The 24,306-nt window shown below is 35.6% G+C and overlaps 1 protein-coding gene across 3 annotated transcripts in view; it reads right to left on the bottom strand.

Annotated features, from left to right (window-relative positions):
• Nucleotides 1-24,306, bottom strand: part of PIK3CB (phosphatidylinositol-4,5-bisphosphate 3-kinase catalytic subunit beta) — a 179,187-nt gene that overhangs the window by 76,520 nt on the left and 78,361 nt on the right. For all 3 annotated transcript variants that reach the window (NM_001206047.2, XM_024988896.2, XM_059884087.1), the window contains 5 exons: nucleotides 22,224-22,449; nucleotides 13,555-13,778; nucleotides 11,158-11,337; nucleotides 8,255-8,425; nucleotides 7,254-7,331 (listed from right to left, as the gene is read on the bottom strand). In NM_001206047.2, coding sequence (NP_001192976.1) covers nucleotides 7,254-7,331; nucleotides 8,255-8,425; nucleotides 11,158-11,337; nucleotides 13,555-13,778; nucleotides 22,224-22,449 — 879 coding nt within the window. The remainder of the gene's footprint in view (nucleotides 1-7,253; nucleotides 7,332-8,254; nucleotides 8,426-11,157; nucleotides 11,338-13,554; nucleotides 13,779-22,223; nucleotides 22,450-24,306) is intronic.

The following is a 24,306-nucleotide window of genomic DNA, read 5'->3' as shown; positions in this document are numbered from 1 at the left end:
AAAGGCATGTTTGCTCTGACTTCGTGGGAGAAGCCCTGTCTTACACTTAACTAAGGATTTACAGATGTCAGAGGCAGTTACATTAAGATGTATTAATTCATTGCACAAATATTTATCTAGTGTTACAGGTACTGAAATAAGAAGATAAAAGGATTAAGATAGTTTTTTCTTTCCTGAGCTTCTATCTATTTTAACATGATAGGAGTGCTAACAGCCACAAAATTAGGCTTATAAGGTGTTAAGATTTTTGACTAATAAGAATCAAATTATGATTTTGAAAGAGAAAGTATCTGGGCTTGGAATTGTCTGAGTTTATCATGTTTAGGGTTCACTGAGTTTCTTAAATCTGTTATATTTATGTCTTTTGCCAACTTTGGAAAGTTTCCAGTAATATTTACTTTAGTTTTTCTCAGCCACACTCTTTCTCTTTTCTTTCAGAGACTCAGATTAGACAAGTGTTAGAGCTTCTGATATTGTTACTCAGGTATCTGAGGCTCTGTAGAGTTTTTTCTCCATTTTCTTTCAAACTATTGTTCAAAATGGAAAATTTTATTGATTAATCTTCAAGTTCACTCTTTCTTTTCACACTATTTCCATTATTGAGGCCATTCAGAGTTTTTTAATTCATTATTTGTTTTTCACTTAGTTCGTCCTTTATTCTCCCTCCATATTCACAGGTAACACATCCTCAGATTAAACCTATCAAATATGAAAACTGTTTTGGAAAAAAATTCCAAAAAGTTATAATAAGCATATTTGAATTTGCTGCATTCCAGTAACAATTTATATAGCATTTACATTTTATTAGGTATTATAAGTAATCAAGAGTTCCCTGGTGGCTCAGATGGTAAAGCGTCTGCCTACAATGAGGGAGACCTGGGTTCAATCCCTGGGTTGGGAAGATCTCCTGGAGAAGGACATGGCAACCCACTCCAGTATTCTTGCCTGGAAAATTCCATGGACGGAGGAGCCTATTAGGCTACAGTCCATGGGGTTGCAATAAGTAATTAAAGCATGGTTTAAAGTATAGGTTGTGCATAGGTTTTATAAAACTACCATATCATTTTATATAGTAATTTGAACTTCCTCTGAGAATCCTGGAAGCAAACCCCTGCAGATACTAAAGTACAACTGTATATTGTGGCTAAGACTTTCTCATTTTTTCCCATTATTTTCCACTGTGTTTGTTTTGCCCTTAGTTGCTGGAGCATTTTTATAACAATTTCTTTAACATCTTTGTGAAGACTTCCAACATTCATGTCATCTCAGCATTGCTGTCTGTTAATTCTCATAGTCCATAGGGCTTAAGATTTTCCTCGTTCTTTTTATGCCAAGTAATTCTGAATCGTACCCTGCACATTTTTTATATTTATTTATTTTTGGCAGCACTGGGTCTTCGTTGCTGCTCAGGGACTTTCTGTAGTTGTGGCGCAGGAGCTTCTCATTATGGTGGCTTCTCTCGTTGTGGCGCACAGGCTCTAGGGGGCTGGGCTCAGTAGTTGTGGTGCACCGGCTTAGCTGTCTGTGGAATTTTCCCAGACCAGGGAATGAACCCATGTCCCTGCTTTGGCAGGCAAATTCTTATCCATTGCACCACATAGGAAGTCCTATCCTATACATTTTGACTATTATAAGTCTCTGGGTTTTATTTATATTCTATAGAGACTGCTGATGATTTGTTTTAGGAGATAATAGTTAGTTTCAAACTGCAAGTTTCAACAAAACTTCTGTGAGGTGTGGTTCCAATACCAGTTCAGTTTTCAAATTCTTTGTAGGGCTATTTGGAACTGTCCAGTGTGTGCAACAAAATACAGTGACTAGTCTGAGATGCTGGTGATGGTTTATGCCACAGTTCTCAAAGTATATACGCAGTTGTGATTCTGATCCATATACGTACAGCTCAGGAATAAACCTAGAAGTTTTCTGAGCTCATCCCACTCTGAAATCATCCAAGTATATTTTGTGGCTGCCTAGGGCCCCCGTTTTATTGTCACCCAGAGAGAAAACTAAGGCTTCATTCACCCATATTTCCTAAAACAATGCTGAACAGAGAAGGCGGTTGGGGGGGGTGTGGGGGGGGTGGGCAAGTGGGTATCAGGATATTCACATTTCCCTTAGGACGAACGACAACTCCTCTAATCAAACAGGGATGTTCAACTCTGCATTTTTAGCAACCACTGCTGTTCTGCTACCACTAGCGCTCTGCTACTGCTGCCTCAGGACTTCTAGGGAGACTGGGGCAAATGAGAATAGAAAACAAATTAGAGAGGCCAAAAATGGGGAGATCCCTACTGTCTTTTCCAAGAGTCAGAAGAAACCATTTCAAATAGTGGTATAACTAGAGGGCAATCTGAGCTCTCTGTCTACACAAATACCATCTTCTAGATTTTAAGCAGCATTGATTTCAGGATTCTGCTGAATATCAAGATGGACATGAAAAGGGAAATGCCATAAGGCTGGTAAAAGATCCACCAGAAAGCTCTATGCTACAGAATTCTAAGTGCTTTCACAGTGAAAGCCATTCAAGTGCCAAATAGGCAGAATAATGAATCTTCACTGAACACCTAGGATTTCATTATAGACTCCATAGAATCATGTGATCTTACTCCAGTAAGATCTCTGGGACTGTGATTACAATGGATTTCACTCCCATGATTAGGTTTTACTATAAAACACAGGTTACTTTAAGAAAGTACTTAAGAAACTTAAGAAAGTTAGTTAAGAAAGGGAGGGGCTTCTCTGGCAATGGTATGATTAAGGTCTGTGCTTCCACTGCAGGGAGTGCAGATTCAATCCCTTGCTGGGGAACCAAGGCTGCGCATCCCACATAGCATGCCCAAACGAAACAAAAGGGCGGGAGATTATCCCTCATGGGCCTGACCCATTGGTGAGCCCTTAAAGGGACCAGCTTCTTCTGGCAGGAGATTCAAAGCCAGAAAAGGATTTAATGCTTGAGAAATACTCTGTTTCAAGAATTGAAAATAGAGCCAAGAACAAGAACCTGAAAGATTCTGAGAGCAATTCTCAGGCAAAAGCCATCAAGGAAATGAGAACTTCAGTCCTATATAACTGCAAGGAACTGAGTTTGGCCAATAACTTGAATCATCTTGGAAGCAGATTCTTCCCAAGAGCTTCAGTAAGTAATGTAGCCCAATTAACATCTGGATTTCATCCCTGTAAGATTATAAGCAGAAAACCCAGCCACACCATGCCCAGACTTCTGAACAACAGAAATATGAACTAACAAATATGTGTTGTTTTAAGCTGCTAGGTTTGTGCAAGAAAAAAACTAATTTAAGGGGCTGTAATGAACTTAATGCCAATAGATTTAAATAAATTTTAAATTCTTCAAAAGACAAAAATAATCAGAGCTGACACAAAAGAAATAGAAATTATGACTATCTATCTATCCAGTAAAGAAATTAAATTTCTAATTAAAAACATTCCCACTAAAAAAACCCTACTTTCAGGTGCTTGGAGTAAATTCTACCAAACATTTACGGAAGAAACAACACCAATCCTACTTAAACTTATTCAGAAAACTGAGGACAGAAAGGCTTCTTACCTCAATTTATAAGGTCAACATTATCCCAATTCTAAAATCAGAGAAAGATATTATATGGAAAATACAGACCAGTATTCCCCATGAGCACAGACATAAAAATGTATACCAAAATATTAATAAGTCAATATCAGCAATATATAAAAAGGCTAGTACATCCTCAACGTGTAGCGCATAAAACTTTTGAAAATCAATCAAACTGGGGCTTCCCTGGTAGCTCAGTGGTAAAGAATCTGCCTGCCAATGCAGGAGACGCAGGTTTGATCCATGATCTGTAAAGATCCCACTTGCCAGGGAGCAACAAAGCCCTTGTGCCACAACTATTCAGCCTGTACTCTAGAGCCGGAGAGCCACTACTGAGTCCACATGCCGCTACTACAGAAGCCTGCGTGCCCTAGAGCCAGTGCTCTGCAACAAGAGAAGTCAAGGCAATGAGAAGCCAGCACACCACAATTGGAAGCCCCCACGCACAATTAAAGAAAAGCCCATGCAGCAACGAAGACTGCACACAGTCAAAAAAAGTGATTAATTTAAAAAAAAAGAAAAGGAAATCCAATTAACAGACTAAAATATAAAAGCTACAAAATCATCTCAATAAATACAGAAAAAGCACTGGACAAAGTGAAACTTTTTCTATCCCTTTTAGTATAAAAACTCTCAGCTAAGTAAAAAGAGAAGAAAAATTCTTGAATAAAGGGCATGTGTGAAAAACCTACAGGTAATATTATACTTAAAGCTGAAAGACTAAATGCTTTTCTTTACAATAAAGAACAAAACAGAAACATCTACTGTGATGGTTAATTTCATTAATCCATTGACTGGATCTTGGGGTGTCCAGATATTCTGGTTATTTCTGTGACAGTGTTTTCTTTTTGATAAGATTAACATTTAAATGGTAGACTGACTAAAGCAGATTACCTTCCTTAGAGTAGGTGGCTCCAATCCACTCAGTGGAAGAAATGAACAGAACAAAAAGCTTGGCCCTCCTGAGACAGAATTCTTGCCTGACTAACATCAGCTCTTCCTGGGTCTTGAGCATATAGAACTTCCACAGGAACTACACCATAGGTGCCTCCTGTTTCTCAGGCATTCCAGGTGGCACTAGCCTGCCAATGAGAGGATGCAAGAAATGCCAGTTCAATCCCTTGGCCTGGAAGATCCGCTAGAGTAGGAAATGGCAATGTGCTCCAGTACTGTGGCTTGGGAAATCCCATTGACAGAAGAGCCTGGCAGGCTATAGAGTCAGACACAACTGAGCGACTACATACAAACAGACTCAGACTGGAACTAAACTATGGGGTCTTCTGGTTTCCCAGTTCGCAAACAAACTTCACAGACTGTGGAACTTAAACAACTCCATAATTATATGAGCTGATTCCTTAAATAAATCTATGTGTGGTGGACTTTCTTGGTGATTCAGTGGTTAAGAATCTGCCTGAAAATTCAGGGGACATGGGTTCTATCCGTGGCCCAGGAAGATTCCACATGTGCCACTATTACAGAAGCCCGCAGGCTCTAGAATCTGTGCACTGCTAAGCCTGCAAAGCATAACTAGAGAACAGCCCCTGCTCGAAGCAACTAGAGAAAGCCCATGCAGCAACAAAGACCAAGCACAGACAAAAATTAAATAAATCTCTGTGTGTATGCATATATATACACACACACACATACACAAACACCCTATTATTATTTTTCTTGGGAGAAACCTGAGTGATATGTTTGCTCTCATCATTTTTATTCAGTACCACACCGAAGGTCCTACTCAGTACATCAAGAAAAGTTTGGAAGGAAAGAAGTAAAGTTCCCTGCTCCCCATCTATCCCTAATCTTTTTTTTCCCCTCCAGATTTCTCTTCAACATTATACTGGAACTGCTAATCTGAATAGCAATTAAAAAAAAAAAAAATGAGATGTACGTAGAAGAAAGTGATGCCATAATTGCATTAACGTACTTCAATTCATCTATGTAACCTCTCTGAAAAGAGAAAAAGGGTAGAGGAGGGAGAATCAGAGAAGCAGATGGAGTGGGGAGGGAGAGGGTACTTTAAATACTATATTAAACCCACTAGTCCTAAAAATATATGACCACAAACAATAAAATCAATCCAGCTTGGAATATCTGATGGAAGTTGGTAAAACCTATAGAAATAAAATGTTACTCACAAGTAATCTGTCAAAGACAAAAATAAAGCATAATGCCCAAGAAAAATAAAGGCATATAGTAAACGCTTCTTTGGTCTTCTTTAGGAAGAAACTGAGTACGGATGAAAGGCTTCAGAGAAACAATAGCTAATTCAATAACTATTCAAAAAGAATTCAATAGCTAATAACAATAACCTAACAAATGGGAAGAATAGTAATTCCCATTTTTAGAATGCAAATTATCCATGGATTCATACAAACCACTGAGCAAAATGATACATATATGTTTAAAAAAAACACTCCATATGTATAGGTAGGTATATTGAGGGTATATTTGCCAATATATGACTTCTGCCTTTAGAAACATAATATTCAAGGAACTCTACTGAATATTTAATAATCCAGAGAATCATCCAAGATATAAAATGAACAAATCATAGATTAATATATATAACATCATCCCTTTTCTTTAACAAACCAACCGATCAATAAAATAAACACAACCATAAGTTTATATATATTTGTATAAACATGGAGGTCACTCAAGGCTTATTGACCTTGAATCCCATGTGATGGTAAAGAGATGAGGAGGAGAGATCAGCAACTTCTTTCTTAAATCATATTTGGACTTTTTTTAACTGCTGCAACAATCATGTTATACTTTTACAACTGGAAAAGATTAAGAAAGAAAGTTTAAATTCAAGAGGAAAATTAAATTACCATTAAAATAGAAAACAAGGCTAGTTGGTCTTAAGCATACTCATTAAAAATTAAAATCTAGCTAAGAATATAAGAGAAAATACCCTTATTTTAATGACAGCTACCCAAAGAATCTTTAATGTCCACACAGAAAAACAAGCAATTGGTAATCTTTGGCAAGGTACTCCTGAATATATCCTCATGCCAGCAAACATCTCAAACTAACTGAATCTCTTTCTTGGATCAAAAAACTATTCACTTCATTTCCTGCCAAGCAAAATAGAGGAAAATGCATGCTTTACACTTTGAAGCAAAATGCCTTGTTAAGTCTTTACTTAATTGTAGGGGTGGTGCAATAAATCCCCATGTGTTAACAAGTTGTGGTCTACAATGTAGTCATCTATTTTATTTCAGGAATGGCATTACATTTTCTGTCTGTTCAGCAAGTTTAAAAGGGAAAAAAAAGGAGGGGGCGGCGCCTAAAAGAGGCTGAGGGAAGCTCTGACCAAAGCTGAGAAAGAAGAATAAGCCTGCACAGAAACATGTGACCTACAGTTTTGGCTTAAATTTCACTTGCTGAATTCTTGATCTAAACCAATTTCTTTTCCATAACATACACTGGGGAAATGTCAATCTATCCAGTACATCTCCAACTATGCAAAGAATATTTTTTTTTTCAAAGAATATTTTAAAACAAAAATTTATAATTGTTCTATAATAACTGCCATATTCTATATCCTATAACAGACCAAAATGGATAAAATGTAGTCTCCAATCTGTCATTAACTGAGCATATTAGTGAATTCAAATAACAGAGCAGAAGACAAATTCAAATCTAAACAAGTACTCACTTTTACAGTTTCTTCTGTGTTAAGTTTATTTCCTTTAACCAAGACAATTTGGAAAGGATTGTTATTTTCCCAAACATGCTGGTAAAAAATGAAAAAATAGAGGGTATTAATGTTTAATTTTAATTAAGAATTCATTTAATTACTCATTTTTTAATATTTAATTAAGAAATGAATATTTGAGGCTAACAATGAAACTGTCTTATCAGTTTGCATGTGCATTGGTAAAATAATGAAAATACAACTCTGAACTAACAACTGAAAACCACATATATTACATTAAGCATCACAACCACTAGCCCTTAGTTCTCAAGGCAAAACAATACTGCTACAAAATTCACTAGACACCATAAACAAATGGTATTAAAAGCTTTGGATAAATAAAGAATTGACTATATAAGTTAATATACAGGTAATATCTTAATTATCAAGGCATAGTTTTTCTTAAGATGGAAGAACTATTTAAAAACTGTTAAATAGTTAAATGAACCCAAATCTAAAGGTCTGCTTTATAAAAATAGTATATGCTAGAAGAAATGTCTTTGTTACATTTAAAGTCTAAAAGTTCAATAAGAAGAAAACAGACAAATTACACCAAAACACTATTATAAGCTAATACAAATGAGATATACCAGAAAATCAACTATCTCAGCACACCTAACTTTTCTACTGGTATGCCTCAACTTGCTCTCTGAAGTCTCACATTTAGCTCTAGTCTCAAAATATACTCAATTTGAGGGCATTTTTCTTTAGCACCTAAAGATAAACAAAAACATAAATGACCTATTTAGAATCATATGTAGCTTGGGTATGGAAAAATAACAGTAGCTTAAAAGGTTACTATTAATAAATGGTGATGCATCTTTAGAAAACATGAATTAGCTTCCATAGGAGAACTGAGCAAAGAATATGTGTGGGAGGCTCAAACATACAACCTAACAATAGCAACAATAAAAAAATCACATGGCTTTTAAGGTCACCAGAAGTTCTTATGTGAAACTTACAGAAATAATTCGAGTTTTCTTTGGTGGTAAAGGAAGAGGAAGGTTAGATGAATTTCGATTTATGGCAGCCTCTATGGCAACCATCTCCTGTTCATACAGCTTCTTGATCTTGCAACATTCCACAAGTATAAAATGGGGCAATGTTCTGTTCATTACACAGTTCCGGATATACTACAGTGGCAAGGGAGAGTAAGGCAAGGATTTTCAAACAAAACTTAAATCAAGAGAAAAATAAAATTAAGCTAAACAACATTAAAACAATATTTAAAGTCTATATTAACAATTCAATGTCAAAAATATGAGAAATTAAAATCAGAACATAAGAGCTGTAGCACGGTTTGTCCAAGACCTGAGAGCTGTGATGCGCCGAGAGCTTTAATGTCCGTTGCTCCAAATCTTTGTTGTGACGAGACAAAGAACCGAGGGACATACACTCGCGTGACATTTATGGTGCCGTGACTCGGATTTAACCTGGCTGAAACAACCTCTACGTAGAAGAGGCCAAGCACAACAGGAGCCCAACTCAGCGAAGCTCCCAGGCTAGAAGCGGAAGGCGAAGAAACCCAGAGCCGGGGAAGGCCCATCATGCTGGAAACCGGGACAGCGAAAAACGAACTCAACAGAAAGCTCACGCGGCCCAGTCTCAGATTCCAGAAGACCTCCGGTTAAGAAACCTTGGACCACTGGACAAAACCCCGAGAGGGGTTTTCAGAAGATACTCTGACCAATCCTGAGGAAATCTGGTACACTGATGGAAGCAGCTTTGTCTTGGATGGAAAAAGAAGAGCCGGCAGTCAAGGTACCAGGACATGACTCCTAGATTCACTACTCACGAGTCAAGCCATGGAAGAAAACAGAAGAGGACACTCAACACACCTGTCAACCAGCTACAACATGCAGTGCCAGTTTAACAAAGATATAAAACTACAGCTGACCACGAAAAATATCACACACCCTTGGACACCGCTATAAGGACTCTGAGGCTTGAGACTAGCAAGAGGGGGAGGCCCAATACCCCTCGCCACCCCAGTTCAGCAGGGAGTAGCCAGAAAGACCTCGACGCCCCTATTCCCAAAGAATTGGGCCTCCCATCTCTTGAGGGGGGAATGTTAGGTAGGTAGAATAGGGAAAAGGAGTCCAAAATGGCAGTGGCTAAAAGACAAGGAAGGTCCAAGGGCCAGAGTTAAGACTTCAGGCAGAACAAACAGCACTCCTGGCTAAGCCCAATTTGCATAGGGCAGGCCCAGGTGGAGGAAAAAAAACATATAAAATCAGAACATAAAATAGCTATCATTAAGTGAACACCTTCTTCAAGGTCAGAGCTAATCTTCTTAACTCTAAAAGACAGATTCTCCCCCTTTAATAGATTAAAGAACTGAAAACCCAAAGGCTAAGTTACACATTTAGTATCTCTAAGACCTGGAATTAAATCCACCTGACTGAATTTTTTTGTTTGCTAAACCTTAGAGAAATATGTGTCATAGTATATATGTTGTTTTGTTTTTTTTCCTCTTTTCTGCACTCCATACTTGACAGGATGACCAACTGGCACACTTTTCCAGGGGTAGAACTTGATCATAGACTGTGATGCTACAGTGCCAGCTCTGTCCAGTAAGTCAAAAAAGGTGAATATGCAGTACATGAGTAGCCATTTTTTTAAAGTCCTGAGGTAGATCATGGTACCTTATTAGCACAGGCCTCAAGGCAACCATTACTGTCTTTATATCAAAAACCTACTGGCTATCCAAGTGTGATGCTCTGTTTTATTTCCATGAAACCAAAATAACTCTCCAGAGGCATATAAGGAAAAGGGTGATTGTTTACAATACCAATGATTCTAACAAAATGAATAAAAATACAATGCATTCCTCACCAGAATAACTTTCCTATACAGATATAAAGTGTGATTCAGTTTAGATAGTATAAGGTATACAGTATACTGCATTCAATTCAGAACCACTGAAAATACATTTCTGATATTAAAAAAAAATGTCAAGAATGGCCTACAAGTGGGAGTTAACATGATACTATGATAAATATATTCATTCAAAAACTTTTCACTATGAAAGATGTATCATTCCATTTCTTTCAAAGTCCTTCACCTACATTCTATATTTTATTTCTCACACAAACTTGCGCGCGCACACACACACACACACAAAACGCATACATGCTTTTAGTTTTCTTTGTAATAACAAATTCCAGTTTGGGCAAAACAATATATTTTCCCCTTGCTAAGGTTTTTTAAAAAAAGTATTAAAGAAGCAGAAGGCTACTTTAAAGATGGCAGAACATGAAGGGAAGAAGTCAATACTTTTATACTACCACCAAGCACTTTTCATCTTCTTCCTCTCAGGGTTCGAGTTCAAACTGTCAGAATGCCACAGATCCCAAAGCTGTGCATGAAGGTTATACCTACTAAACCAAGAACTAAAGGCTACACTAAATATCTGAAAAAAAGAGAAGGGAGATATAAAATCCCCTGGTACCTGGCTAATAAATCAGAGCTCCTTCTCAAAAGAGACATCACTTCATAATTAGCAGGCCATTATCCCTCTTTCTTCATACAAACACCAAAAATCACAAATAAGAGTAATCAAATACTTTTCTAAAATTCAATTACTATTTACCTCTAACTTGTCACTTAGTCTATTATTCTTTATGTAACAACTATTTTCAGTCTCCAAATGTAATTTCAACAAAAATATCTTCAAGTTCCTTGAAGGCAAAATCAGGATTCTCCTCTTTAAATAGCGTACCTTATGATTGGGGGAGGGATGTGTCACTACATTGTATCTTAAACTCCACTATACTCCAAAAATAATCTGAGGCACTTGAATACTCTGCATAAGACATCTACTCAAAGAATTCATAAATGGTAAATTGACAGTTAAAACACATACCTGGAACTGAATTAGTGAGTGATCACCAAACACATATTCTACTCTCCCACTGACTTGCAACACATAGTCATAAGGGCTAACTTCATCTTCTTTCCCATGAATAGTCAGACGTTTTTGGATTGCCAATTCATTTATTTTGATAGGATTCATATTAGGAGATACCTGAAAACTAAACACATCCTAAAAAGGAGGGTAAAAAAAAGAAAGCAATTTTATATTTACAGTGAAAATATCACTCTTTACATTTGTACTTATTAGTAGTATTATTTATATACCACATTGTATCCAACAAGACACAATGCTTACACATATACATCCTTTACATTTAGTGTTTCAGTACATTTTCTTCACTCCTACCAATCTTGGAAAATCATTTTTTAACCTAAATGAAGACTTTGTTACAATTCATCTCATGTTTACTATAGTGTCCCCACATGCTGGTTCCCAATGCTGGTCATCAGCAGTGATGCTGAAATGGCCAAATAAGGATTTTACAGAACTGGGCAGGGAGGGAATACATGCGTGATGGTTACCAAACATACCTTACTCTGAAATTTTGCCATTCCTATTTTTTGATGGTAACATGAAATGTTTATTCAATTATGAAATAGTGTTGGTAATAAATCATGGTATAGGGTATTTTTAAAGGAATAACAGCCTAAATAAAAAGCTATAAACTCTATGTGACCTGCCAAATTGATTTAAAAACTTTAAAATTTACTATTCTATATGATCCAAAACTCTTTTGGTTTAATCTCTGGGAAATAGGTAGCCAGAAGAAAAGGAGACTAAGGAGAGATATAGATATATTTCAATTAGCTGAATATATAGCATGTAGAATAAAGGGAGACTGAATGGATACTTATTCAAATAAGAAAGTATAACCAAAATACCAGAAATCACAGAAAGCCAGTTTGAATTTTTTTTAATTTTTTAAATACAATATTTAAATGTGTTCTTGCTCCCAATGAAAATATGCTATCAATATTTTAGTAAGCTGAACACTCCCCATAGCTAATGGATACATCGGGTTAGGGACACAGGCTATAAAGAATGGTGAAAAGAATTATTATATTATATAAAGAGCCTGCCAAGATGATCTCCAAACTCCTTTTACCATTAAATTCTATGACTGCTTGGAATCCAGTAACATTTCACAATGTCAATATTTTTCTGACTTTAAAACACTTCTTTTCACATGTAATCTGTTACAATGATGGATCACAGGGTTTCCCTGGTACCTCAGACAGTAAAGAATCTGCCTGCAATGTAGGAGATTCGATCCCTGGGTTAGGAAGATTCCCCTGGAGAATGCAATGGCTACCCACTCCAGTAATCTTGCCTGAAGAATTCCACAGACAGAGGAGCCTGGAAGGCTACAGTTAGTTCACAGCATCGCATTCAGACACCACTGAGTGACTAACACACACGTGCATAATAACAATCACATTCAAATTTATATATCTAGTAGAGATTTGACGCATATGTGATGAAATTCAGACTGACTGAGATTTCACAAATTGCCCACAGTCAATATTTTAAAGCTGGATTCTAATCACCTTTAACAGTGAAATTCCTATTTCAGCTCGTTCAACAATGCACGATTCTTTACCACTGAGTCACATTGGGAGCAAGAACACATTTAAATATTGTATTTAAAAAATTTAAAACCCCAATATAGAATGGTTACTGATAAAGGTTTCGTCATTTTTATCATAGTAACTGAAGGACAAAACAAAGTATCCCTACTTTCATACCCTAATTCTAAGGCCAGAGCCTAAATGATAAAATGAGTATACTTGAAACAAAAGGAGAAGCAGAATTTAGCTTGTAAAATGCTATGAACATTCAGATACAGATTAACTGTATATACTCTCTGTTATAATGCCCAATTCCATATCAGCACTTAGATCACGTATTCATAGAATGCAAAATTAAGAAACAGAAAAAAGAGCTCTTTTGATCAAATCTTTCATTTTATAAACAACATGAGAAAATAAATTATATCTACATTATTTACAACCAGGTTTGGCAAACTTTTTCTCTAAAGAACTGACAAAAAATGAGTCTCTATTGCATATTCTTCCTTTCCTTTCTTTTTAACATCCCTTCAAAATTGTTTTCAGTTTTTTACATAACCTTAAAAATACAAAAACCATTCAAAAACACTGTAGTTTTTGGAACCTGATATAGACAAAAATGCATCAAAAAACTGTATGTGTGCAAAGGATATGTCACTTTAGATGTCATAGCTAATCCTAAAATATATTTCCATCTTGAATCTAAAATGATCTGCATCAGTGTTTACTAGGTGAGCAACAGCCTCCTCTAAGATTGGTGCTGCATTCTGGGAAAATTCACAAGTTTATTATAAAGCATTTCTTAATATAATACTACCTGACAATTTTCAAAATGAACAGCCACAATGAGCTTTCCTCCATAAAGTTTATCTTCTAAATTTTCAGGGATGGATGGTTCAAGCTCAGGTGGATAGGTATGCTTTAGCCAATCCATCCAAGATAATCCCACAAGCGACTGAATCTTTTCCTCACTGAATCTGCGCATTTTTATTCGGAATTCATTCACTTCAGGATCCTTCAAGGCATCAAATTCATGCAGACCTAAACAAAAATTTTAAAGGTGTCATTTTGAGTACCTAATAATAAACAGAATACAAAATATACTTAAGGAAAGCTAATTTGGATGCTTGATTTTCATGAAATTAAAAAAAAAAAACTGGGCAGGAAAATATTATGAAAGATAAAAAAGAATACTGAAGATAAAATAATGAATTTCAGGTATAGAAGATGAACATACAATTAGATTTCAAAAGAGTACAAACTGGAAACCACAAAAGAAATATAGTTGGTTACCAATGAAAAAAAGATGATCGCTGAAACTCACACTACCATTTTAAAACTACACCTGAAAGAGCTACATGTTTTCTTTACAAATCAAAATACATTTAAAATATCTAACAAAGGCTAAGAATCTGAAAATGCTACAAATAAGCCTAAAAGTCAAGCTATTACTGAAAACTCAGTAAACTTAAATTTTATAAACTTTTAGTTTACTGTGATTTTCCAACAATGGTTACAGTATATATCAATTAGTCAAAAATCTCATAAATAGGAAATTATTCTTTGTTGTACTTAATTATGATTCACTTCTGCCATGAAGTGACATATAACAGCTTTTTCATAAGCTTATACTTATTCTAATAAATAATTCTAGAAATTTAAAATAAATTGAACATGTACACATTTTTATATGTACATTAATTTTTACATCAGAATGGCAAACACTTTGATAAAACCTTGAGCTGTAAGGGTTAGAAAAGACATTAGCATATTTAATAATTTATTAAAAATTACACACATACAAACACACATTTTGACCCTGGAATTCCAACAGGAGACTTAGGACAAACCACTGAAAGTCAAATATGCTCCCAAAACCAATCACGGAAGATGCCCAGCTTCTTCTGGGCCTACCTCCAGCTTCCGCCTGCCAACAACTTCTAATCAGGCAAAAGAGAAAGTCAACCACTTTCTCCAGAATGAAACTTAATGACTCCACTGCCTGACTTTGAGTTACTGCCAAACACAAAGTTTCTTTATTTTGGCAAACTGTGATTAAACATTATGTTCTCAAATTTGAGTGGTTACTTTCCACACACCTATGGAAATAATTTTTCCATAGTCATGTATGGTTTTTCCAGTAGTCATGTATGGATGTGAGAGTTGGACTTTAAAGAAAGCTAAGCATCGAAGAATTGATGCTTTTGAACTGTGGTGTTGGAGAAGACTCTTGAGAGTCACTTGGACTGCAAGGAGATCCAACCCGTCCATCCTAAAGGAAATCAATCCTAAATATTCATTGGAAGGACTGACGCTGAAGTTGAAACTCCAATACTCTGGCCACCTGATGTGAAGAGCTGACTCACTTGAAAAGACCCTGATGCTGGGAAAGATTGAAGGTGGGAGGAGAAGGGGATGACAGAGAATGAGATGGTTGGATGGCATCACCAACTTGATGGACATGAGTTTGAGCAAGCTCTGGAACTTGGTGATGGACAGGGAAGCCTGGTGTGCTGCAGTCCACGGGGTAGCCAAGAGTTGGACATGACTGAGCAACTGAACTGAACTGAAGGAAATAATTGTACAAATAACATGATAGAAGTACAAGAATGTTCACTGTTGCTTTCTTTATTATAAATAAAAAATTGGAAATAACCTAAAGATAATCATTAAGACGTGGTTTAAAAAGTTACCAGACCACCTGACCTGCTTCTTGAGAAACCTGTATGCAGGTCAGGAAGCAACAGTTAGAACTGGACATGGAACAACAGATTGGTTCCAAATAGGAAAAGGAGTGTGTCAAGGCTGTATATTGTCACCCTGCTTATTTAACTTATATGCAGAGTACATCATGAGAAACACTGGGCTGGAAGAAGCACAAGCTGGAATCAAGATTGCTGGGAGAAATATCAATAACCTCAGATATTCAGATGACACCACCCTTATAGCAGAAAGTGAAGAGGAACTAAAAAGCCTCTTGGTGAAAGTAAAAGAGGAGAGTGAAACAGTTGGCTTAAACCTAACATTCAGAAAACAAAGATCATGGCATCTAGTCCCTTCACTTCATGGGAAATAGATGGGGAAACAGTGTCAGACTTTATTTTTGGGGGCTCCAAAATCACTGCAGATGGAGACTGCAGCCATGAAATTAAAAGACGCTTACTCCTTGGAAGAAAAGTTATGACCAACCTAGATAGCATATTGAAAAGCAGAGACGTTACTTTGCCAACAAAGGTCCGTTTAGTCAAGGCTATGGTTTTTCCAGTGGTCATGTATGGATGCGAAACTTGGACTGTGAAAAAAGCTGAGCGCCGAAGAATTGATGCTTTTGAACTGTGGTGTTGGAGAAGACTCTTGAGAGTCTCTTGGACTACAAGGTGATCCAACCAGCCCATCCTAAAGGAGACCAGTCCTGGGTGTTCTTTGGAAGGAGTGATGCTAATGCTGAAACTCCAGTACTTTGGCCGCCTCATGCGAAGAATTGACTCACTGGAAAAGATTCTGATGCTGGGAGGGATTGGGGGCAGGAGGAGAAGGGGATGACAGAGGATGAGATGGCTGGATGGCATAACCGACTCGATGGACGTGAGTTTGAATGAACTCTGGGAGATGGTGATGGACAGGGAGGCCTGGCATGCTGCGACTCATGGGGTCGCAAAGAGTCGGACATGAAATGAGCAACTGAACTGAACTGAACTGATACCCATACAGCATGCCAGAATGGTACAAGTGATAAAATGAATAAAATGTTCTCTGTTATTCGGGGGAAAGGTCACAGATATATTAAATTTACAAAGCAGGGACAAAATAGGTCTCACAAGATTCCTTTTATGCAAATTCAAAAGAAAGAATATAGAATTTGTATACATTTTTGCCTTGGAAAGAAACTTGAGATAATATTAATAGCATTTTATAGTTTTGGAGAGGGAAGCACAGTAAAGCAAGTTGTTACTTTTGATTCCACAAGACACAACCAATATTATATTTAAAAAAATATTGTATCATTTGAATATACATATGTCAATGAGTATTACCTCGATAGCAGACTTATCAGCATTGTCTACTTACATTAAAAGTTATCATTTTTAAAATATTAGCACTGATTTGTGATATTAAATATAAAAAATGTTTTAAGTTGCATAATACAACAAAGGTAAAATCCTGAGGGTAAAATGTAATTTTGTGGATACTTTAGATCTGGAATAAAACAAATTACTCTAAATCAGATATGAAGGAACCATAATTTAAGTTAATGGCTACAGGATGTACAAGAAGTAGGTAGAGACATTTATAAAGTAGATTTGACATGAGGTTTTTTTTTTTTTTTTAGTAGATAAAGGGTAGATCATTTGATTTTTGTCAGATCTTCTCACAATCCATTTCCATTCCCCAATGTGTCTAAACTGAAAATGTAATGCTGTTATGCCCCTATTTAAATCCCTTCAATAGCTTCCCAACTGCTCTTATGAGTTCTCTACTTTTTATATGACTTGGATAGGCCAGCATACTCTGAAGCTGGTTGCCTTTCCGAACTTCCTGCTTATCCTGGCTGTCCCCGTCAACAAATCATAGTCAATTTCTTTTATTCCTTGAATAGACTATCTTTCACATATGCCATTCTCATTTGCTTTTCCTTCTTCTAACCCCATTCATCTGCTCAACTCCTAATGAGCACTGAAATCTCAGGTTAAGAGGATCTTCCTGTCTTACCTAGCTGAGAGAAGTGACCCTCCTTGACTCAGAGCAGGAAAGACCACATCACCTAAGTTCACTGCTATGGTTCTCAAGTAAAAACACTGAAAATAAACTGCTGAATTGCAACTGCTATCATTTTGGTCATTTTTTTCATTATTACAAATGCGGGACTGTTTTCATAAAACTATAATGAGAGTCAACTGAAAAGTTCACATTTCTTTCAGACTCACTAAATCCCAATCTCTGAGAATTCGTATTTTAAGAAATTGATGACTGGTCACCTAATCTATGACAAAGGAGATGAGAATATTCAATGGAGAAAAGACAGACTCTTTAATAAGTGGGAAAACTAGACAGCTGTATGTAAAGGAATAAAATTAGAGATGTAGAAAACAAGTTTATGGTAATGGTCACCAGGGGATGGGCAGGGGGGTAGGAATTGAGAGGTTAAGATTGACATATACACACTGCTACATATAAAATATATAAGTAACTAGAACCTGCTATATAACACAGGAAACACTACTCAGTAATGTGTAATGGCCTATATGGGAAAAGAATCTAAAACAGAGTGGCTATATGTGGATGTATAATTGAGTCACTTTACTGTACACCTGAAACTAACACAACATTATAAATCAACTATGCTCTAATAAACTTTTTTTAAAAAAGAAGAAACTGTAGAAGCCTGAATTTGGGAACTCCTACAAAGATTTCTTAAAAATAGAATCTTTGACAAAAATAAGTTAGGCTGAGTAATTTCAAACCTAGTTAATTCCCTATGTGTCTTGTGTATGAAAATTTGATAGCAAAGCTTAAATCTTAAGAGTACTGTATAGTTTACAATCAAATAGAATTTTTTATATTAAAAAGTACTGAATGAATAATTTCTACATACTACAGATACCTTTAAAATCCTTGGACTATATATTTCCATCATTTTAAGGAATATTAAGGGGAAAAGGGAAGTGTTCAAATACTTTTATCAGAATGCTGACAAAATTCTCTGATCAAGATTTACTGCTGGGTGTTTGAAGAAATTAAGGAAAGAGTGACAAGTACCTTCACTACAGAGAATAATCAGAGCAGCCCCAGCAGCAATGCTATAAATAATTATTTAGAATACAGAGAAAATAAAATGATTAGTCATATCATTTTTCAGGAAAAGGTATTTTTAGACCCGACAGGGCAGTTATGTCTGTAAAGGGTCTATTCTTTTCTTTGAGGAGGAGAAGGCAGCAAACTCTTGTTCCTCAAGTTAAACTGAAATAATTGTTTATTGTTTTCCCAGGAGGCATGACCTCACCAAGTCCTGGTTGTAGTCATCACATACAAATCAGCAACTGCAAAACTTGACTTATTGGGTATTTAATGTGGAAATTCACTCTAAAACATCAAAACAGACTTACTCAACTTCATAAATGAACGTTAATATTTGAATTTGTGTATACGATCATAATGCTAGCTATCCTAAACTACTGAGGATCTAAAGTATATAAAATTTATAAATTTTAAAAGCTTATAAACTACTAATTGCAATAAAACACTCCTGACATTTTCTTTGTCATTCAAGTTGCAGAACACACTGAATAAAACCTTTGTACAATACGCTTTATACCAGATAAAATATGGTGCATTGTTTAAAGAAAGAAAAATTCAATTCTAATATATATTAGATCCCTGTGCTAAAGTTAGAATTTTCAAATTAAAAAAAAAAAACTATGTCCATTCGATTTGAATTTTAGATAGTGAATGACTTTTTAGCAGTAAGAGTAAAACATGAATCTCCTGTATTTTTATACAGTAAATCTGACAAGCATAGATCAACATAATGGTGGCTCATGAATCCATATGCTTTGGAGATCAAAATCCAAAGAGAACACAATGATCTAAGTTTTGAAAAGATGGTTAGTCTCAAAAAGACACCTATACGTTAACTGATAAATGTTAAGTCTATCTGTGACGTGAACCTTTTGAATTATCAAATATTTCAGCTTGTCTAAAAATCAGCAGAAAAATACAGAAAAACAGTATTTTCATAAACTATAAAACCCTTAAAAATAACTGTATCAAAATATTATCAGGGGATATTCCTATTCTGGTAAGTGATTTTTTATTCTTTCTACTTTTATACATACTCTTCAACTCAAACAAAGGAAAAACTTCTACTAATGGAGACTGCAGTTTTTAAAAAATCTTTGAAGCTCTAGAAAATAGGAATGCTTTCTACTGAAGCTATTAATATATTTTTAAAAGATCTGTAAGGTATACAATTACAAAGCTACTTAATGGGGGGAAAAGTTACTGCCAAAGCAAACTAGTTATCATCTGAAATAATCAAATGTTTTTAAATACCAGAGTGTCACATATAAATCAATAAGCTTCTGTTCTAAGCACTCAGAGAATTTAGTCCCCCAATGTAATCATTAGAATTTTAACTACAGGGTGAGATCAAAGAAAAGTATCTTACAGAGAATTGTACTATAGTATCCTGAATTTGGACTAAGATCATGGCGTCTGGTCCCATCACTTCATGGGAAATAGATAGGGAAACAGTGGGAACAGTGTCAGACTTTATTTTGGGGGGCTCCAAAATCACTGCAGATGGTGACTGCAGCCATGAAATTAAAAGACGCTTACTCCTTGGAAGAAAAGTTATGACCAACCTAGATAGCATATTCAAAAGCAGAGACATTACTTTGCCAACAAAGGTCTGTCTAGTCAAGGCTATGGTTTTTCCAGTGGTCATGTATGGATGTGAGAGTTGGACTGTGAAGAATGCTGAGCGCTGAAGAATTGATGCTTTTCAAGTGTGGTGTTGGAGAAGACTCTTGAGAGTCCCTTGGACTGCAAGGAGATCCAACCAACCCATCCTAAAGGAGACCAGTCCTGGGTGTTCACTGGAAGGACTGATGCTAAAGCTGAAACTCCAACACTTTGGCCACCTCATGCGAACAGCTGACTCACTGGAAAAGACCCTGATGCTGGGAGGGATTGGGGGCAGGAGGAGAAGGGGACGACAAAGGATGAGATGGCTGGATGGCATTACCGACTCGATGCACATGAGTTTGGGTGAACTCCGGGAGTTAGTGATGGACAGGGAGGCCTGGCGTGCTGCAGTCCATGAGGTTGCAAAGAATTGGACACGACTGAGCAACTAAATTGAACTAACCCTGAATTTGATCAATATAGGTAGCCAATCCAGACCCAACAAATTGGATTATCCAACAAAATTACCTCAGTAATCCCTGGTAGTATGTAATTCAAGTTAATATCTTGTCTAAGGCAGAATACCACTGGTCCAGTAAACACCTAAGATTACTAAAGCAAGAGTGACTGCGCCACATTAATTGTGTTATTCACAATTTTCCCTGGAATTAATATGCAAAGAATATGGACCTGACTTGCTATAAAAATAACTTCTACTTAAAAGAGAATTTTACTTATGAAGTCAAATTTATGGAAACTTATCAATTACCTTAAAGTCTCGATTATCACAGAGAGTTGTGTATAAATTATGTTCATACTTCAGGGGTAGTTCACAAGAAACTGAGGATGCATCTCTTAGAAAAGGGCTTCTCAAACTAACTGAGGCAAAGGAACAACTTTTTGATTTCCAATCTGACAAAAACCAATACTTTTATAAAATAAAAAGAAGTCAAAGACATATAGATGGCCAAAGGCACATGAAAAGATGCTCAACATCTCTAATTATTAGAGAAAAACAAATGAAAAGTACAATGAGGTATCACCTCACATCAGTCAGAATGGGCTTCATTAAGAAGTCTACAAATAATAAATGCTGGAGAAGATGTGGAGAAAATGGACCCCTCCTACATTGTTGGTGGCAATGTAAACTGGTGTAGCTACCATGAAAAAAATAGTATAGACGTTCCTCAGAACAATAAAAACAGAGTTGCCACATGATGCAGCAATCCCACACCTGGGCATGTACCCAGACAAAGCTGTAATTCAAAAGTATAGATGGTTTCCTATGTATTCAGAGCAGCACTATTCACACAGAAACAGCCTAAATGCCCATCAACAATAAATGGATAAAGAAAATTAGGTATATATACACAGTGGAACACTCAGCCATAAAAAAGAATAATGCCATTTGCAAGAACATGGATGGACCTAAAGGCTATCATACTAAGTGAAGTAGAAAGAAAAAGACAAGTACCATATGTTATCATTTATATGTGGAATCTAAAATTTTACACAAATGAACTTATATACAAAAAAGAAATAGATTCATAGAGAAGACACTTATGGTTGCCAAGGAGGATGGGGGTGGAGGACAGGTGAATTGGAAGGTTGGGGTTAGCAAATGCAAACTATTATATATAGAATGAATACACAACAAAGCCTACTTACTGTGTAGCACAGGGAACTATATAAAATATCCTATGATAAATCATAATGGAAAAGAATATGCAAATGAATGTATGTATTATATATGTGTGTATATAAAACTGAGTCATTCTTTGTATAGCAGAAATTAATGCAACATTGTAAATCAACTATACTTCAATAAAATAAATTAAAAAAATACGTCACTGGAAAAGAAAAAGATAAAAAATTTATAAGCCCTTGTTATGGCAATATCACATTGTTAGAGAAGTTTCTAAAGATTTATTTTTGATTTCTGTTTTTACTTTATCTAAAACTGGTAACATAGACACTATAGACCACTCCTTGCAAAGCAATGTTATAGAGCGCACTTACTACATGTTTATAGATATATCTGGCAACAAACGTTAAATTCATACTAAGAATTGTTTAAATTACCTCTTCCTATAAGGACTCCAATTTTTGAGTCTAATTTTTCCCCTGGGTCACAACTTCTTGTCACTAATTTGAGAACTGGAAGAAAAGGTCTGACATCACAGAGTCTTCTTGTTTCATCTTCGAGTTCCTCATATACAGCAGTTTGATTCACACATGCAAACATATAGGAGTCGATTTCCATAAGGAGGTTAAACATTGGGTAATTGGTAACTTGTTTCCATAACATCTGCAGAAAAAAACAATAAGACATTTTATGAAATGGAAATACTTGCTCAAATGTACAAAGACATGTCTACAAAGATGCTCACTGTAGCACTTGTTGGAAAACTCAGAAATTGAGGACAAGCCAAATGTTTAGCAATACGGGTTTGGTTAAATGAATTACAGAATATTACAGAACTATGAAAATAAGATAGACAAACATGGTAATGCATAAAGTGTACAAGGTATATCACAGTTGGCTTCTTTTAAAACAGCAAATTGGAAGAGAATACGAATAGTATTAACCCCCTCTTGTAAAATAACAGAATGGTATAATTTTAAAAATACATTTATAAAAACAAAAGTATTAAAAGTAAGTATCTATGAAGAGCAAGAATCAATGAAGACTTTCATATTTAGCATTCTTGTAAACATAAGTAACTTCTAATAAAAAAAGAACATTTAAAGTATGTATCATCTATCACCTTCACACAAAATTTACATTGTTTCTGTCCTGAATTCTTTTCTATTCACCAGAGTTATCTCCATTAACTAGGATTGCCCTGTCAGGACAAGCACAATCAATCTCTCATCATCTCCCCTGAATTCTCCTAAATGAGATCCTATAAAAAAGGTCACTATACAAATACAAGGTGGATTACATATTTTAACTGCAACCAGGACAAAAGCCTACAGCTGAAAAATGAAAATCATGGCCAAACCTCAAATTCAGTTACATAAAACAGAAAAAATCAATGCTAGGCAAAAAAGAAAGAAAGAAAAAATAGGTAAATTGGATTTCATCAAAATTTAAAACTTTTCTGTATCAAAGGACACTATTTTGAGAGTAGAAAGGCAACCCACAGAATAGAGAAAATATTTTCAAATATATATTTCATAAGAGATTACCATCCAGAATACATAAAGAACTCTTATGACAACAACAAAAAAAACAACTGAATTGGAAAATGGGCAATGGTCTTGAACAAAAAATTCTAAACAAAAGTCCACAAGAACATGAAGAGAACGTGACATTATTAGCCATCAGGGAAATGCAAATAAAAATAAAAATGAGGTACCACTTCACAACCAGAAGAATGGTTATTATTTTGTAAAAAAGGAAAATAACAAGTTCTGGCCAGCATTTTGAGAAACTGGAACCCTTGAGCATTGCTGATGGGAATGTAAAATGGTACAGCCACTATAAAAATAAGTTTGGCAGTTTCTTAAAAAGTTAAAACAGAATTACCATATGATCCAACACATGGAGAACAAGGATTCACGTTGAAACTTAAACATCAATGTTCAGAACAGCATTATTGTCAACAGCTAAAAGTTGATTATAACCAAAAATGTCCAACAAAAGATGAATGAATAAACAAAATGTGGTACATCCATACAAAACAATGATATTCAGTCTTAAAAAGGAAAGAAATTTGAATACATATGACAACATGAATGAAATGAAAAATACTATGGCTAAGTGAAAAAAGCAAGACACAGGCTGACTGTTGTGTGATTCTACTTACACAAGGTAGCTAGAATAAATACTACAATGGAGATTACCAGGGGTTAGGGAAGCAGAAGTTTATTATTTAGTAAGTACACAGTCTGTGTTTAGGATGATGAGAAGTGTTAGAAATGGACAGTGGTAATGGATTGGACAACACTGTGAATATACTTAATACCAAGAAATTATGTGCCTAAAAATGACTCTGATGAATTTTATTTTACAACAATACATTTTTTAAATTTTTTAAAATGGGTTTCAATAGTTAATTAAGCTTCAGCTATAGCCACAGTCATCCGTACCTGTCACTGGTGACTAGAAAAATAAATGTACTCTCTGCACCTGTAAGGTGCCTAAAACAATTTTTAATTT

Source organism: Bos taurus, chromosome 1 (genome assembly GCF_002263795.3).
Source record: "Bos taurus isolate L1 Dominette 01449 registration number 42190680 breed Hereford chromosome 1, ARS-UCD2.0, whole genome shotgun sequence".
Taxonomy (NCBI): Eukaryota; Metazoa; Chordata; class Mammalia; order Artiodactyla; family Bovidae; genus Bos; species Bos taurus.
The sequence above is the reverse complement of the archived record's forward strand: the minus strand, read 5'-3'. Positions and strand labels throughout refer to the sequence as shown.